Source organism: Pocillopora damicornis, chromosome 10, assembly GCF_964200805.1.
Source record: "Pocillopora damicornis chromosome 10, jaPocDami1.2, whole genome shotgun sequence".
Classification (NCBI taxonomy): domain Eukaryota; kingdom Metazoa; phylum Cnidaria; class Anthozoa; order Scleractinia; family Pocilloporidae; genus Pocillopora; species Pocillopora damicornis.
Genome location: NC_142679.1, coordinates 17,557,471 through 17,574,884, shown reverse-complemented (window position 1 = coordinate 17,574,884; position 17,414 = coordinate 17,557,471). Strand labels below are relative to the sequence as shown.

General features: G+C 35.9%; 3 protein-coding genes across 3 annotated transcripts; 2 read left to right on the top strand and 1 right to left on the bottom strand.

Annotated features, from left to right (window-relative positions):
• Window positions 1–10: 10 nt before the first annotated feature.
• LOC113678584 (PRKCA-binding protein) lies at window positions 11–5,053 on the top strand. The gene is made up of 13 exons (XM_027195481.2): window positions 11–145; window positions 232–472; window positions 1,038–1,104; window positions 1,462–1,551; window positions 1,909–1,962; window positions 2,064–2,126; window positions 2,280–2,367; window positions 2,579–2,657; window positions 2,773–2,832; window positions 2,965–3,015; window positions 3,203–3,252; window positions 3,410–3,504; window positions 4,008–5,053. The coding sequence occupies exons 1-13, from the start codon at window positions 114–116 to the stop codon at window positions 4,151–4,153; spliced, it is 1,116 nt and encodes a 371-aa protein (XP_027051282.1). The 5' UTR covers window positions 11–113; the 3' UTR covers window positions 4,154–5,053.
• LOC113678586 (uncharacterized) lies at window positions 4,241–8,222 on the bottom strand. The gene is made up of 3 exons (XM_027195482.2): window positions 7,762–8,222; window positions 6,770–7,060; window positions 4,241–6,174 (listed from the first exon to the last, which is right to left on the bottom strand). Exons 1-3 carry the CDS (start codon window positions 8,192–8,194, stop codon window positions 5,918–5,920), a joined length of 981 nt encoding a protein of 326 aa, XP_027051283.2. The 5' UTR covers window positions 8,195–8,222; the 3' UTR covers window positions 4,241–5,917.
• A 37-nt stretch (window positions 8,223–8,259) lies between these two features.
• Window positions 8,260–17,344, top strand: LOC113678582 (intraflagellar transport protein 56). Its single transcript, XM_027195479.2, has 22 exons — window positions 8,260–8,433; window positions 8,631–8,777; window positions 9,225–9,317; window positions 9,536–9,650; window positions 9,959–10,008; window positions 10,455–10,517; window positions 10,646–10,728; window positions 11,333–11,402; window positions 11,758–11,795; window positions 12,498–12,561; window positions 12,906–12,980; window positions 13,256–13,336; window positions 13,471–13,492; window positions 13,592–13,647; window positions 13,725–13,778; window positions 13,866–13,929; window positions 14,472–14,560; window positions 15,187–15,270; window positions 15,366–15,435; window positions 15,851–15,957; window positions 16,329–16,462; window positions 16,890–17,344. Exons 1-22 carry the CDS (start codon window positions 8,431–8,433, stop codon window positions 17,002–17,004), a joined length of 1,677 nt encoding a protein of 558 aa, XP_027051280.2. The 5' UTR covers window positions 8,260–8,430; the 3' UTR covers window positions 17,005–17,344.
• The last annotated feature ends 70 nt before the right edge of the window (window positions 17,345–17,414 follow it).

Here is a 17,414-nt window from a genome sequence, read left to right as displayed (position 1 = left end):
TCATGCTCTTGAAGAAACCGCTAGTAAACAGAAGGCTCAAGATATTTGTAAGAGATCAAAAACTGATCAAATCAAAGTTTACGAACGACTTCAAAATATTTTATTCCTTCAAAATGATGGAATATGAATATGAAATAGACCCCAGGTATGTGAGAAGTAGTTATAACCCTTATTAAATCCTTTGATATCGAAGTTCGTTTCATTCAAGGGTTTCTTTCTTTTTTCTGCCAGGGGACTACAAGGAAAACCAGGATCGGTGGTGTTGAAAAAAGACAAGCAAAATTTAATTGGAATAAGCATCGGTGGAGGAGCTCCTCTTTGTCCTTGCCTGTATGTCGTTCAAGTATTTGATAACACTCCAGCTTCTCGAGAGGGTGTGCTTCAGGCAGGCGATGAAATTGTCGGTGTAAATGGAAAATCTCTCAGAGGAAAAACAAAAGTCGACGTGGCCCGAGCTATTCAAGCCGTTAAAGTAAGTTCTCTTTTTGGTCCTCTTTTCTGTACACATGCGAAAGAAATTCATAGCAAACTGTTTGGTAAGTAGAATGGAGTATAAGCCAAATTTAGCTCTGGGTGGAAAGCAGAGCCTTTCATGACTGAATGATTGGATTTATTATTGTTTAAAAGTTTCATCAATTATTGATTAATTAATGAAACTTTCATTGGATGTCAGTATGATTAGCTTTTCCATTCCTCAAGACCTGATTTTGAACTTGAATTAGTCCTTCCACTCTCTGAAGAGACCAATCAGTAATTTCTGCTTAAGATATCAATTTAATGTCAAGCAGAAATGTTATAAGAATTATGAAATCATAAACCGGGGAAAATTGCTTATCTCAGCATCAAATTTCCTGAGCTAAAATTGCAAGGAATGGATGATAGACAGTAAGGATAAGTAATATACAGATCTTAGAAGTTATGTGATCTATATGTGGGATTACTTAATTTTCATGCTTTGTGTTATTGTTGATGTTGTTTTTTTTAATCAACAAATCACAGTAATTAATTACGACTCTCCTGTTTGCTTATCAAATTAGGAGGAAGTTACTATAAACTATGTCAAACTACATGCTGAACCAACAGAAGGAAAAACTCTGGATATCAGTGAGTGAAAAGAGTAAAAATATGATATGTAAAGTAATTAATGATACAATTATTATCTGATTGATATGGTATGTTTTATTTAATTATATATTATTTATTTGAATGTTTACTTGTTTATGAACCACCTTCATTAAAAAAGCCCTTGGAAGGCCATTATTTAAGGGATTTGTTGAAGACCTGATAGAGTGCTGGATTCTCCTTTGAAATTTTCTCACATTTCTTTGAAAAAATACAAGGAGAAATTGGTGTTGCTGAAAAAGTCAGTTAAGGCTTAATTACATGTTCTCCTTCAGTTTTACAAGGTAAGAGGCAGATCTGCCCATGTTCATGAACTTGTTTTTGTTTTTTATCACATAGTATTAAAGAAAATGAAACATCGTATAGTGGAGCACATGAGTTCATCAACTGCAGATGCTTTGGGTCTCAGCAGAGCAATTCTGTGTAATGGTAAGTGGTAGAAGACAGAAAGTACTGTAACCTTTATGTGTCAATCTCTGTCTGTCTTTTTTTTTTTTTACCTTTCTTTGTGTCTGTGACTGTCAGCCCATTTCTTCATATTCCATTAATTTTGTCAGTTCAATACAGATGAGAGGTTTATAATAGGGTTGCTATTTGTTTTGCTAAAAAGGTTGAAGAAACTGTTATTTTTATATTTAAGAGAGGTTATATGCCAGTTGGCCAGTTACCCCCTCTTTGAATGAAAAATGGTATAGTTGTTTTACATGCAGATAGTTACATATTCCATTTTGTTTTAAGTTATTTAACATGTCACTCTAAAACATTTAATATTTTGTTTCCCTTTAGATGGACTGGTTAAAAAAATGGAGGAACTGGAGCAAAATTCCAATATCTACAAGGGTACCTTTTTTTGCTGTTGTAATTTTGGACATAACTTTGTTTGTTCCAAGGTTCTCAAAATTTATAGGAAAAAAACACTAATCCATTTATCTCTTTTTCAGGTCTTCTTGATCATGCCAGACAGTTTCTACAAAGCTTTTATAACTTAGCTCAAACACATAAAGGTATGAAAAGATACTAGCATTTTTTAATACATGGAGTTAATTTATTTGCAGAATTAGCCAGTTGGAAAATACAGACTTGAAGATTGTCATTCTTGGGTCTTGTGAAAAAATATTCAATTTATAACTTAAAATTCAATTGATCTTATTTTGCAGAACTTGGAGAAATATTTGCTTCCATTGGTGTGAGAGAATTACAGCCAAATGCAAGTGAGGCATTTGCAATTTTTAGCGAGGCTCACAGGTAATAAAACAAGGCAGCAGTAAACAGGTATACTAGAAAAGATAAGCTAGAAAAAAGATAGATCAAATGAAAATTCCTGGGTTTTATTTGAAACAAAGATTACACTGATCAGGATCATGGCTGTTTTTGGAGCAGTTATCCTTGCAGTACTTAAATTTGAAATTATCATCTGGTACTTGATTAAATCTTATTTATTTATTGTTTCTTTCAGAAACTTTGAGAAGCTAGGAATGGATTATCTAAAGAAAGTCAAACCCATGTTGAGTGATCTGAACACTTATCTTTCTAAGGTACATTTAATTGAAACAATTCGGTACAGATTTTGATAAATTAGCTTTAGGTATTTTATTGTTATGCCAGAAATATAAACACCATCAACTAATAGTAACACCTTTCCTTTTACAGGCTATCCCAGATACCAAATTGACTATCAAGAAATATGCTGATGCTAAATTTGAATATCTGGTAAGTTAAGTGCAGCTTGAAATTTAATGCAATAATGTACAGTAGTCCACTTCAATAACCCACAATGCTCACTTTACCCCAAAAATCCAAGATATCCTGCTCGATAATAATTTGTTACACTTTTTTTTGCAGTCATATTGCCTGAAAGTAAAGGAGATGGATGATGAAGAATATGCTTATGCTGTAAGTTTGGCTCCTGTCTCCTGTTCCTTTTCTTGTTTTAGAATCAGTTATCAGTGGTCAATATTTGTGAGTCAATGCATTTAGTAAGAAGGATCGATTCATTGTTGTCTTTCCTATTATAAGGTATGTGTCTTCACAGTTGTCTGTGATTGATTGTAAACACTTTTGCAATCACTATTTTTCATAGGCATTGCATGAATCACTTTACAGAGTAGAGACGGGAAACTATGATTACAGGTACATCTCTTGCTATTCAAAATTAATTTTCTCTCTAAATGCATGCTTGCATGTTTTTGTTTTTTTATTTTTGCTGGCATGTTTTACAGGTTTATAATTTTAACTGTTCTATGGCATGAGGAATAATGCAACCTTTTCTCATTTGGGTATGATGTAGGGTGGTATTGCGTTGTCGTCAGTTAGCCAGGGAGAGATTTGCAAAACTACGATCAGATGTTCTTGTGAAACTTGAACTTCTTGACCAAAAACATGGTGAGTCTCTATGCATTAGAATTTCTCTGTTTGTGCTGTATAACTTTGGCACTACTCTTGGGAAAGATTGGGCTCATTTTTTAACACCAAGGAAACTCAGATTATAATTTGGAATTCACCCAGTGTTCACTAGCCCTGGTGAAAAACCTCACAGGATCTTTGAGGATCTTCAAGGATTGACAAAGACCTGCCAAAGATCCTTAGGGACAAGGATCTTTAACAGTTCCAATTTCTTCTAAGAGTAGTTGGCCAAAACACCATCAAAATGGCAATGCAATAACACATGGTTGCACAAAAATCCTCAAAAATTATGGTACTCTCCATTTTAGGTGCCTTTTCCTAACAGAAAAATACAAAAAACGTCTGTATCCTGAATTCGCCAAGGCCTTACATTAACCACTGACTTTAACTATCCAAGATGATACTCCTAGTAGTCTACTAATTTTGGTCAGTTGTGAAGTTTTCTTTTTTTAACACTTTTTGTTATTTTGTCATCTCCACAGTACAAGACATTGTTTTTCAACTTCAGCGGTTTGTTGCAGCTGTTACAGAATACCATGAGAACTGCTATTCAGTGCTGAAGGATGCCAATGTTTTCCCCATTGAGGTAGATTTAACGAGAGGAGCACTGGGAAACACACTCAAATAAGTTTCAACTTCATTTCATCACAAAACATAATAATGATGGTGAAGAAAAAAAAGGAGCATTAGTACTGGGAATAGAAATTAACTGATATCTCTTCATCGTCTTCATTTATTTAAAGAGCTATGTAACAGTATTTGGAGTCTTTTTTTTGTGTATCTGTAAAGCTACCTTCAACTTTATGGGATTAGTACAGAATATATTATATAGCCAATTAGGCAAAGCTAATCCAAGAAAGATTGAAATTGGCAAAGAATAGGGAAGATCAACCCAGATTGAAAGTAATAAATGAAAGATGTATGCAATTCATGGTTTTCTTTTTTAGCATACAGAAAGCCATGACTTGGGTATCAAAACTGTGTTACCATTACAACAAGTTTTTCAAAAAATATCATTTCAACAGTTAAGCAATGAGGAGCTCAATTGCCTTATTCAGAATAAAGTTTTGTAGAAGGTACTGTATGTGACAGTCTTGTAACTTGCATGCATCCATCAACAAAACCAAGTATACCATAAAATTGGTCTTTTCCTCTGGAGAAATAAGGTTCTAACCAGTCAAATTCTAGTTCTATATAATTGGACAAAGGAGGAACCAAATGATCATTAGAGAAAGGCTTATTATGTGGAGGATTTCTTTGCAGAATGTAACCTAGTCACATAGAATCTTAGGTTGTTTATGACAAGGGAATTCAGGTGGCCACCAAATGGTATTGTCACTTTTTGTATCTGAGTTTGCTTGTCAAGATGGAAGAGTAAAATATAAATATTTGTACACTGCATATTTGCAGAGAGAATGCCAATGGAATTATGTTTAAAGTTCAATAAATTATTGTAGATTGAAGAAGTCAGTGTACAGTCATGCATTTACTCCATGGTAATGTTACCAATAAAGTTTGAGAAACTGGAGATTGTGTAAATTCTGTGTTTTGTCAAATATTTATGTTCCCTATGCAGTGTGTACCACGGGCGGTTTGTGGCTTGCATCCTCATGTTTGTTTGGTTTTTTTTTACACTTGACATGAAACATAAATTTAAAGACTTGCTGAGGTAATGATGTCTTGATTTTGCCTTTGACAATGGCATGGCGGGTACCTTCAGTTTTGAGGATCCTGCCTCAGTTTTTTCAGTGATTCCAGTAATTTCAGGCAATGCTCAAATGTTCATGCCAGGAGACACAAATGTTCCAGATGATCTTTACAAAATAATCAATGTAATTGCTATTTGATCTCTAACTTCTCTATAGGTTTGTACATCTCATTAAGAAGTTATCTGCTAGAACAAAATTTGTCCTTGTTTTAGTATGCTTGGGTTTAGTTCATTGCAAACTCTATTTTTGTTTTTTTATCAGCACTTGCATTACAAAATCAAGTTCTTGGTTTATGTCACCTTTAGGCACACCAAAGTTCCAAAAGAGATATTTCCAAACATTTAAATAAAAACTGAAAATTTGCTTGTTGATGCAGAAAATCTATACAAAATTTTGAAAAGTTTTTGCCTAGTTCGTGACCTAAACTCATTCCAAGGTTCTTTATCTTTCTTCCTTGAAAAAAGTCCAGATTCCTCTCTTCCAGGGCACACTGGGAATGATTTTGTCCAGTTTTAAGGTAAGGTACATAGGCTATTATGATTCCATTTAGAATCTGTGCCACAGAGCATGGTCTTGAAATGCCGACTGTTGAAAAAGATCCAGCCAGTTTTTCTCAATGCTTTGGAGGCCCTTTGCAAACATTCTCCGAGAAACTGCAGAGCAACTGTAGATAGCAGAGGAGATCACAGTACACCTTGCTCATCTGAAGACCACCTCCATAACTTGATGCTCTTATCAAGTGAACCTGATACAATAACTTGATCTGATGGATGAGCATCACAGCTTAATACAGGTTTTGTGTGTCCACTCAGCTTTCCCACAATTTGACAAGAGTTTAGTTCCCACATGTACAGCTGATTGTCTTCTGATCCAGATAACACCCACTTGCCATTCACCGTGCTAAGGCAGCTCATTACACAGTAGTCCTTGTTTAGATGTCCTGTTGATAGATGAATACATTATAAATAACTAAAGTATCATACATACAGGTAGCATGTTTGATGGGGACAAAACAGCTCCTCAGATAATGCCAAAATTAACCTAAATGAGATTATTGGTATCTAATTAAAAGAAACTGTCGTGTTGCATTGGCAAGGAAGGAAAAATGACCTGTGGGGTAGATATCAAGCAATTGCAACATTAACCTGATAAGGTTGCAATTAGGGGTATTGTGGGGAAAAAGTGTCACAAAGAAGAGTGAGATAAACAAACAACAGGATACTATGGTCTCTTGTTGGTTACTGAATTCTTTGTGATCACCTCTTTATGTTTGATCCTTAATATTACAGTACCTATCCTGTCTCTAATATCAGTATAATTAGCATATTCTTCATACTTTTCCCCATACATTTCCTAAGACACTAACAAGGAGAATTTGTTTAACAATCAAGAGCTTCATTAGCTGGTGATCATTCCCTTCATTCTTCTGACCTTAATGTGTGATTCAGGGGTGACACTAATGAAAAATTGGATGCTAGTCACTCTAAAAACAAATAATAAAAAGCTGATTACAGGGTCAAAACTTAGAATGATACCTTGGTAGGTTTTGATAATCCTTCCTTGTCCAATTTTGTAATCCCACATTGTAAGTGTGCTATCAAGGGTTGAAATCAACAGATATTTGCCATTTGGTGATATTGTGGCATGAGATATGGGTAAATGTGACTGCTGGCTTACTGAGATGGATTTCAAACAACAGCCAGACAGTACATCCCATACACAGCATTTGCTGTCATAGCTACAAGAGATGACAAGGGTCCCGTCCCTGCTGAACAGCACTGCTGTTACTGCTCTACTGTGGCCAACTAAGGTTTTCAGACAAGTACCTGATGATAAAACAGCCCATAATTGTACAAATAGATATTAGCAGAAAAAGAAAAATATCAACGATGAAATGGTAAGTGGAGGTTGGACAGAAAGTGAGGTAAACCTCGATTAAAGGGCTTGTTTCTTTCCCCCACTCCAAAGGAGCTTCAAAACATACATTTTTTTTTACATAAACTGCTCCAAAATTTACCCCACAAATGAACAAATGCAGCAAGCTTAGAAAACCCAATTGTTTGTGATAGGGATTATCACATGCTTACTCTTGTGGAGGAAATCAGTTTAACCTCTTCTGGCTATAATCTGCTCACCAAGCTTCCAGCTAGTGATAATATGCTGCTGTATTTTGTTAGTTGTGGCAAGAAAGTTAATACTGCCCACCTCCACCCCCTGGAAAGGTATACGAAGAACTTAACCCCAGTCAAATTTCTTGGATTTTGTTTCATTGTTTTTCTGAATCAAATTCCACACTCATTAGTTTGATGTAACTTCAGCAGTTTTATATGTTTTTCTTTATTTTTTCATACACCACTTATTTTGATTGGAGGCAAACCTCTACCAGGGGCCCCTTCCACCTCAAACCCTACCCCACCGCGGTGTGCGTAGAATGGAAGAGTTTGATATGCTTTTGTTATACTTTACATATTGAACCCCATCAAACCCTTCACCTTCATAATTTGCAATAGCTATTCCTATATTGCACCTTCAGACATGTCCCAGATCTTGATGCTTTCATCAAATGAACCCGACACAACCAAAGTTGTTTTCAAGTTAAAACTGCAACAGAAGGCATAATCTTGATGACCAAGAAGAATCTTAACACAAGTCATGCTGGCAAGATCCCATATCCTTACGCTGGTGTCGTCTGATGCCGAAACAAGAAACTGACTCGCAGAATTCCAAGAAACTTCAGAAACTTCAAGCTTATGTCCTTTCAAAGTCCCTTCTAATTTTCCAGCCAAGTTCCATATTTTGATCAGTTTGTCGGCTGAAGAGGACGCTATAAATTGCCCGTTTGGGCTAAACTTAACACAGGAGACTCCCTTACGATGGGAATTAATCGTTTTTTCGTCTGTACCAGTAAATTTATTGCTATTTTTTGGCAATTCACAGCTGACGTCCAGACTGACGTCCATCTTTCCGCTAAAGAGCAATTTGTCAACAATTTCAACCCCACCCGGGAGCGTGACGTTTTTACCTCATCATTTTGAGGCTGATTGCGAATGTGGTAATATGGCTACCGTAGCGACCAAACTTCGAAGGAGATATCTGACCTAGAATACACTTTTTGAAACGTCCCATTTAGTTAAAAAGAATTGTACCGAAAAAATACGTTTTGGTGGAAAGCTTATCAAGAAATCTCGTCGCCAAAATGGTGAGACTCCCCTTGTGTTTTAGAAACGAATATTTGTTGTATGGCAACCGTCGACAGAGTTTACATTTTTATAATGCGCTAGAAAATTTTAATTTTTAGATTGTTTCTTCCCATAGATCGAGCCAAAATTATATCATTTTACAACTACTTTTGATTTTCCTCAAATTGTTTTGTTCTTTTTCGGTGAAATCCTGCAGATGCTCTCAAGGAAGAAGCCGGCCGTAGGCCCTGGTTCAGGAAACACCGTGTCATCTGCTAAGGAGTCAAAAAAGAAACGCAAGTTGCCAAAATTGGAGGATTTTTTACAAATGAGAGACTATACTGGAGCTATAACTTTAGCAGAGGTAATGGGAATTCGATCCTTAAATTTCAAATATGTAAAATTTTTAGAGTTTTTCCTTGGCAATATGGTGGAATGAAGTCGGAACAGGGACGTTCCATTTTTACCCACAAACCCAGCCACCCCCTCCCTCTCCTGATTGAGATGATTGTCTTTTTTTCCCTAGAGAGGATAAATATTTTTTTCGGTGAAGCCAACAAAATTTGGAGCTCTTGGCTGAAAAACTGAAGTTCTTCCCATTCGAAATTCCATTTTCAAAATTTTCTTTTGGATGATAATGAATATACTGGTAAAAGTGAATAAATAAATACTGAATGTACCAGGGCAGTACATAAACAAGTTGCATGAAGCAAGTGCATGAAGCACTTGTATATGACAATTTTGGTTTTTTATTCTGTCCATCACCTGAATTTATCTGTGCTGCAAGTACATCTATTTTTCAAAATTCTAGTTTAACCGCAACTCTGGAAAGGGAAGTGAAGAGACAAATCTTTGGATTGCATACACAGCATTCCATTTAGGAGATTACACGAAAGCCATGGAGGTAAAGTTCTGGAAAGATAACAACTATGCATTAGTCAAAACAACTGATATATCAATAAATTCTCGTAACTGGAACTTTACAGAAGAAAGTACTGATAATGCATGGAGAACCCTAACCCTAAGCTCATCTCTTGAGGTACTGAGTTATTACTAAAACCACAAAAATAATTCTAGCCAAAAAGTTAAGCCACTGATTGGTGTTATTTTCATCTTGATTAGGAGTATCTGGCTCTAACAAAAAGTGAAGCTTGCCATCCAGATGTGTGGGTAAATCTTGCATGCTGTTACTTTTTCCTTGGAATGTACAAGGAGGGTGATGAGATGGCTTTAAAAGGTAAGAAATGTTGTTTGAGATATATGTACCAACTATTGCAGATAGAAATGTTGTCTGATGGCAGTCTTTTTACCAAAATGTGACTAGAATCATTGACTACAGTTTCAAGATTTTGTTGGACTTTCTGAGGGTTATAAATTATTAATAATATTAATTTGTTGAATATATTTTTTCAAATTTCATCTTAAAAATATTTTAAGAAACATTATCATGAATGAATTTGAAATGAAGTTTTTTGCATTTTGATATGTTTATTAAGATTGGTTTAACAATACTTTGTGTTTTTGACATGTCAAAACAATTTTTAGGTCCAAAGAGTAGACTTCAAAACAGGCTGTCATTTCACTTGTCACATAAGGTAATATCAAAGTTGTTTAATTTAATTCTAACTAAATGTATATTGGTTATTTAATTCCAAGCATTTCTCACATCACTATATGGTGTATACAGTAGAACCCATACTGGTAATTGTTGATTTTTTTGGGTTAACAGACAATTCTAAGGTTGCAAAACAAACTTGATATTTAAATTTCTACCCTTTCTAATAATGATCAGGTTCTTCAGAGGGAATCATCATTAAGTTTTATTCCTGATTAAGGGACTATTCTGCTGTACATTTCTGGCACAAAAGTATAACAAATGCTCTCCTATCTTAGGTCAGTAACATGCATGCTCTTCCCAGACTCCTATGGCCATGCTAACACTACAAATTCGTATATGGAATCCCAACATCACTCATTTATAGCTTGATTCATTCTCTGTGTATCACTCAATTATTTCTGGATATTTCATTATTATTAATAGTTTAATGATGAGAAAAGACTGATGACCCATCATCAAGCCTTACAGGATATTATTGAGGACCAGGTAATTGAAGATAAGAATGTACAAAATGTTATTAAAAAACATACATTTTTGGAAATAATAATGTGCAGTTTCCAAATTTCATGTGCTCTTCTATAAAATGCTTTTTATATTTGTTTTAAATCAAACAGCTCAGCCTAGCCTCTATCCATTACCTGAGAAGTCATTACCAAGAAGCTATTGATATTTATAAGAGAATTCTTCTTGATAACAGGTAGAGTACAACAAGCATAGGGTAGTCCACATACCATTAGTACAACTTTTAAAATAATTTATGACTACTGGACCAGGTACATAGAATTTAAGTCATATTCAAATAGTGCACAAGGTAAGAAAGTACTGGAAAGTGATTTGTAGAACTATTACTGCAAGGTAATTTAGTGTTAACAACTGAGTTGAAAATGTAAATTAGCTAGTGTAAAGAGTAAAAAAGCTGATGTTTCAAGTGTTAGCCCTTTGTCAGAGTGATTGGACGAAGGGCTAACACTTGAAACATCAGCTTTTTACCCTTTATGGTAGCTAATTTATGTTTTCAACTCAGTTGTTAACACTAAATTACCTGCTATACTCTCCCACCGATGCAGCACCACAGTTTCTCTAGAAACTTACCCCTTTACTACTACAAGGACTAGCTGTCTTACAGGAGTTGCTGTTGCTAGCAGAAAAAAATTGACAACTAAATTTGCTGCGAAAGTCTTCAATTTGGTAACACAATTGCTTAAAATAAAAATAGTCAATCACATGCAGTATGATTATCTACTACAGTTTTTAAAATTTTGCACTGTTCAGTTTCAACTGATTGTTTTTTTTTCCTGTAGGGATTATTTGGCCTTGAATGTGTATGTTGCCTTGTGTTATTACAAACTCGATTATTATGATGTCTCTCAGGTAATTGTTCTATGTCTGTTCAAGCTTTCCTCTTTGTGCTTGTTAATTTATTACTGAATTTAAAGCAAGTAAACTGAGTACTTTTATTTTAATGCTGGGCTAATAAATTGAGATTCTAAATGTTGTTTGGAAATCAACATTTTCTTTTAAAGTAGATTTTAAAATGATTGGTGTGAGCAAAAATTAAAACCACTGTTAATAATGTTGTTATCAATGGTGAATTTATGGGACAACCATGGATTACAACTTGTAGATACATTTATAAGAATAATTTAAACCAGTCAGAAATGTGATGGGGTTTTTTTTGCGAGAATGGCTGTGCAGAACTGATTTTCACTTTCTACTTAATTTGTAGGAGGTACTAGCTGTTTACTTGCAGCATTATCCTGACAGGTAAACTGGCATCACTCTGTTCAGTCAGGGTCAAGTGGAATAATCTCAAATATTAGTACCCTACTCTTGTCACATTAAGCCTGGTTTTCACTTATGATGGGGTCAGAGTCATAATCAGTGTGTAGAGTTATATGATGTAGTGAAAACGGACATGGAGAAGTTGCGAATGAAAATCCATCAATGTTACCATGCACTTTATCTATAGTAGGGGCTTTAGTTTTGTTGAAGAGACGTGCGGGAAAAAAAAATGTGAGCTCAGATTTTAGGCTTGCCTAAATATATATATTACGATTTAGTGAAAACTGGATTGTCAGAGTGGTAAGCCTTTGGATGGCGTGAGGACTGGCCTTTTTTTTTTGGTTGGATCTTCCACTTCTGCTTACAACTCCAACAATCTTGGTTTCACTGGATCACAAGTGTCAATATCATAAGGGGAATTGAAGGAGAATGAAATTGTATTGAACAGATACTTCCACTTCTGATTCCATCTTAAGTTTATGACTCTGCTTATGACCTCTACTATTTTTGATTTCCACTAAGTTGGAAGTGCTCTCACCACCATGACAATGACTTGCTTAATAAACTTCGTCTCCAACTCCATTGCCAGTCAAAACCAGCCATGAGTCTTGGAATTTGTGAAATGCTTGATAATCAATTTCTTCTATCTTTAGTTTAAGTCTCAACCTATCCTTTTGGTTTCAGTGCCATTGCAGTAAACTTGAAAGCATGTAACCACTTTAGACTCTACAATGGGAAAGCAGCTGAGGTGAAAAATGCTATAACTACTCATTGACAGTTTTCAATTTCTTTCTGAAAACTTTCTTGCACTCAGCTCAGTAGAAAACTGCTTCGTGCTTATATTTTGCATCTCAGTGAGACTGTGATCAGCTCCCTTATCTCATTAGCAGTTTCTATTCAATGAACTGTATTTAATAGTTTGTTTTACTCTATTGTTATCGCCTGTCTACTTGACATTCTAATGGTACTGTATCAGTTGGTCACTTTTCAGTCATGAGCATGTTCATAAAAAGGAGTAGATAAGTATCTAGAGTGAATAATATTATTAACCTATGCCATCTTGAGATTAACTATGAACAACTTTCTTCTCAGGGTGAGCTTAAGACTCTACAAGAGACAGCAAGTCCTTCTTTTAGCTTTGCCAATGATCTCATTAAGCACAATCTGGTGAGTTGTGCAAACCCTGCAAATATTTCAAAGAACAAGGAGAAGAGTCCTTACACATAGATAGTGAAATGTGTATTTGAAGAAAATTAAATAACATTACATACAACCTGTAGTTTGAACAGAGACAAAGGCAAATACTATGAAGAAGCAAGGAGACCCAAGGTCACTGAGGGAATTGATCTTTCACTGGACTTAAGGATTCTTGCCCTAAAGCTTGATCTAGCATTCCTGCAACTGATGTATGTAAATTTTACTTTTCTGTTTGCTTTTACCAGGTTGTTTTTAGAGGTGGTGAAGGTGCCTTACAAGTTTTGCCACCCCTGGTGGATGTCATTCCTGAAGCTCGCTTGAATTTGGTAAGTACATGTTCTAATAGTCTTCAAAAGTACATCTTAACTAGTAATCAGCTGAAATGTTGAAAAATCCCTTCCTAATCTGTTTCATCTTGTGGCTTGCTAATGTTTGTCATATTTTTTGTTCCATTTTGTAGGTTATCTATTACCTGAGGCAAGGTGAGAAGCAAGGGTTATTTTGAAATTTGAAAATGAACAGTATAAAAGAGTTCATTTTTATACTGATAATTAATTTTTTATGTGTACCTGTTTCATCAGATGATGTTGTGGAAGCTTATAATCTTATCAAAGATTTGGAACCTACAACTCCCCAGGTAGACTTGAAGTACAATTTTTGCATACAGCTGCCTTGTTTGCAATAGAACTGAGGTCTTGTCTTGTTTCATTGTAGGAGTACATCCTAAAGGGTGTGGTCAATGCAGCTTTGGGACAGGAACAAGGATCTGTAAGTTCAGCTTCTCCTTTTCACTGTCATTGCCTCTTGTTGTTACTGTGCTTTAGAAAATTGAAGATATTTGTTTTATTGTTGAAGAGGGAACACTTGAAGATTGCTCAGCAGTACTTTCAGCTTGTTGGTGGATCAGCCAGCGAATGTGGTACGTTTTGCTCTTTTCTGTGTATCTTACAAGACAGGGGATACATGTACGCTACTGTAGCAGTGGTTTATTTTTTGAAAAGTACTTCATCATTACGGTGAAACCGTTAAATAATAAGGTTTGCTTGGATAGGCAAACACCCTAGAAGTAAGTCTAGAATAAATTACAAAGGATAGCGTCTGTCTATGAATGGAGAAGCTAAGCTCGAATCACAGTTTGTTGACGAAACCGTGAATTACTTACTTTTAGTTGGGAGAGGGCCAGCGCTCTAGTTTCTAAATAACCACAGGGCATCACTTTGTGGAAGGGTTATAACTGAGGGGATCTCTGAGTTGTTGTATTTGCAGAAAGTAAATCTATGGTTGACAGTATTTTTAGTAAAAATGCAGGAGGAAAAACATAGATCGCTCAATTTTCTCTGCTTTTAGGTACACTATATCCCACTCTTTCAATTTTGTACCATTTATTGCCAGCCACTGTAATTTTTTTTTCTTTTCGTTGAGTTTTGGATGCATAAGCTGTCTATTGTTTTCCCAATATAGATACCATTCCAGGAAGACAGTGTATGGCATCGTGTTTTTTCCTTTTGAAACAGTTTGAAGATGTCCTTATTTACCTCAACTCAATCAAGGTAAGAATCACGTCAAAAGCTAATCTGCGTTGAGTGATCATTGATTTACCAACCATTCTTTTACTCTCATAAGCTCTCGGTGAGGGAGTCAGTTAGCAAGCAAAGAGTGAAAAAGAAACTCCTTATTTTTGTATTGACCATTCGAACGCACATGATGGGTTTCACTAAATATGTCTTGATACATGTAGATAATTTGATTTTTTTAAAGTCGTCGGCGAGTTGACATGTCGGCGAAGGGACCGTGTACCATTTACTTTGTTAACTCAGTAGGTAAAACCAAATTATCTCACAACACTCCCCACTGATCAGAAGCAGTACCACCGTTTCTTTCGAAACTTTCCCCCTTTACTTAGGTTCTAATAGAGTCACATTTGAAAACACTTGTAAGTCTAATGAACGATTGAATACTTGTGCCTCTAACAGTGCCTAGAACCCCTACTGGTGCGTGGGGCGTGAACGATTAGCGAGGATCCTTAGTTTGGAACTTAGCAGCGGTTTAGGTTTAAGACTGACCGTGAAAACGTAGGCAAACTTACTCGAAACGTGCCAGCGAGAATCTCTCAGAGTCCCGTGACTGCTGCAAGACAAGTTTTGTGGCTAAAGTCTTTGTTGTCTCTTTATGTCAGAGTTACTTCTACAATGACGATACGTTCAATTTTAACTACGGCCAAGCTAAGGCGGCTGTTGGCAATTACAAAGAAGCTGAGGAGGTAAGTTGTTATTAAATCAATTGTAAATTGTTGTTCTGTTATGTCATTATTCTACAGGTTGTGTTGATTATTTCTTCTTCTCGACTGTCTTTTAGATCTTTTTGCTCGTCCAGTCTGAAAAAATAAAAAATGACTACACATACCTGAGCTGGTTGGCGCGATGCTGTAAGTAGATTCAGATAATTATAACAGTTAAGAATATTTTATTTTTTTTAGCTTAATGATTAGAGGCTTTTTAGAGAAGGAAGATTAATTCTTGGATGAGCGCGAGGTGGCGAATGCAGGCCTTGTAGAGTTTTATTAAAGAATGATACTGTTCAAAGAGAATTGATAGTTTAAAAGCCAGACATACATGCAATTCACTGTCAAGTAAATGTTACGGCGGATAATCGTCAATTGGCGTCCTAAAACAATTTGGCACCTCAGATATAAGGAAGGTGGTGATACCGGACCCTTCTAAGGAACAATTCTTTCGTTATTCCTACTAAGTAAATAAATGCTTAAATTAAATTAGTCTTCTTTACCTGCGACTCGAATTTTCTTTGAATGTAACGGACTGGAACTCTGTTGAATTGTCTAGACATTATGAACCACAAAGCCCGCCCTGCTTGGGAACTGTACCTGAAGATGGAGACATCCGGGGAATCATTTAGTTTACTGCAGCTTATCGCAAACGACTGTTACAAAGTAAGTTCTCTACTTGGTTTCAAAGGAGCTATTATCGCTTTCTGCGCAATCGACCTACTTTACTGACCTTTAACCACTTATCCCTAACATCAGTATCCTACGGGTTGAAGATGCTTAACCTTGAGGTAACTTTTCATTTTTCAAATAAACAAAACAAAAAACACAGTGAGACTGTTAAAGAAGAGATCAATTGTAGCAAGGAACCTGGTTGAACGAACTTTATTCATGAAACCTTGATAGGAGCAAATGTATATGAGATACGCCTAGGATTTTTCGAGATTTCGAGATGATTATGTCTCCGTCACACCTTTTTTATTTGTTTTAGAAAGTCGTTACCTTTTTTTCTTTTTTTTTTTTTTTTCCCTCCACAGATGGGTCAGTTCTACTACGCTGCTAAAGCGTTTGATGTGTTGGAGAGACTGGACCCTAACCCAGAGTACTGGGAAGGAAAGAGGGGGGCCTGTGTTGGAATCTTCCAGCAAATCATCGCTGGTCATGAACCCAGGTCGGTGTTGAACGTGTTTGTTTGCTTGTGGGAATTATAGGTGCTTGAATCACATGCTTGAATTTCAGGTATTCTGACATCATTTTTTTAATGTGACCACTTCAACTTGCTCTTGTCGAGGATTCTTTGACGATCGGTTGCCTTCATACGGCTTTTAAATTTGTTTTCCTTTGGACAAACCTCCCAACAATAGTTTCTCGCCACGACGCCTTTTCTAAGCTCAAGTTTCTAGATTTGATTCTTACTCCTCGCAAATTGTCTTATAATTTTTTGAATTAGTAATGAGAATTTGGTGTTATATCAAGGTGACCCACTCTAACCGATTAGTTTGTTAACTCTCCCCACCTGTTTACAGGGTTATGAACTGTTATGTAAGAAGTTAAATGTTTATTACCACTGGGGATTAATAGTTGATTATTTGTTCCAGGGAAACACTAAGAGACATTCTCCAGATCCTCCGAAACACCGGAAACCCTCAAGTGGAATACATCATCCGTACCATGAAGAAATGGGCAAAGGAGAACAGAATACCTGTAACGTAAACCAGCCGAAAGGCTTGCCAAGACACATAAATTATCTGCACTTTAATTTAAAAAGTCTTTTCTGTCAGTGTGAAGTGTACAGATGAAGTTCCAACGGAGTTTGAGTTCCATAACAGTGCATTTTAAAGCCCTTACCGTGTTCGTAAAGGTCTGATTCAAATCTTTAGCGAAAACAGTCACAACGTCCCTTATAGCAAACCGTCATTGAAAACGTGGGATGACTTGAAAAAACATTGTCATGGATAGCACGAAGTTTTGTAACGTATTTGAAAGGGACGCTCACTCATCTTTGTGGAATGTATGATTTGTAAATATGCATTAATTAAACGTTATTTAACCAGTTGACTGTGTAGTCTAAGGAAATGAATAGGCAGCCACGTTTACCATACATCCCTCGCTCGCAAGTTCAG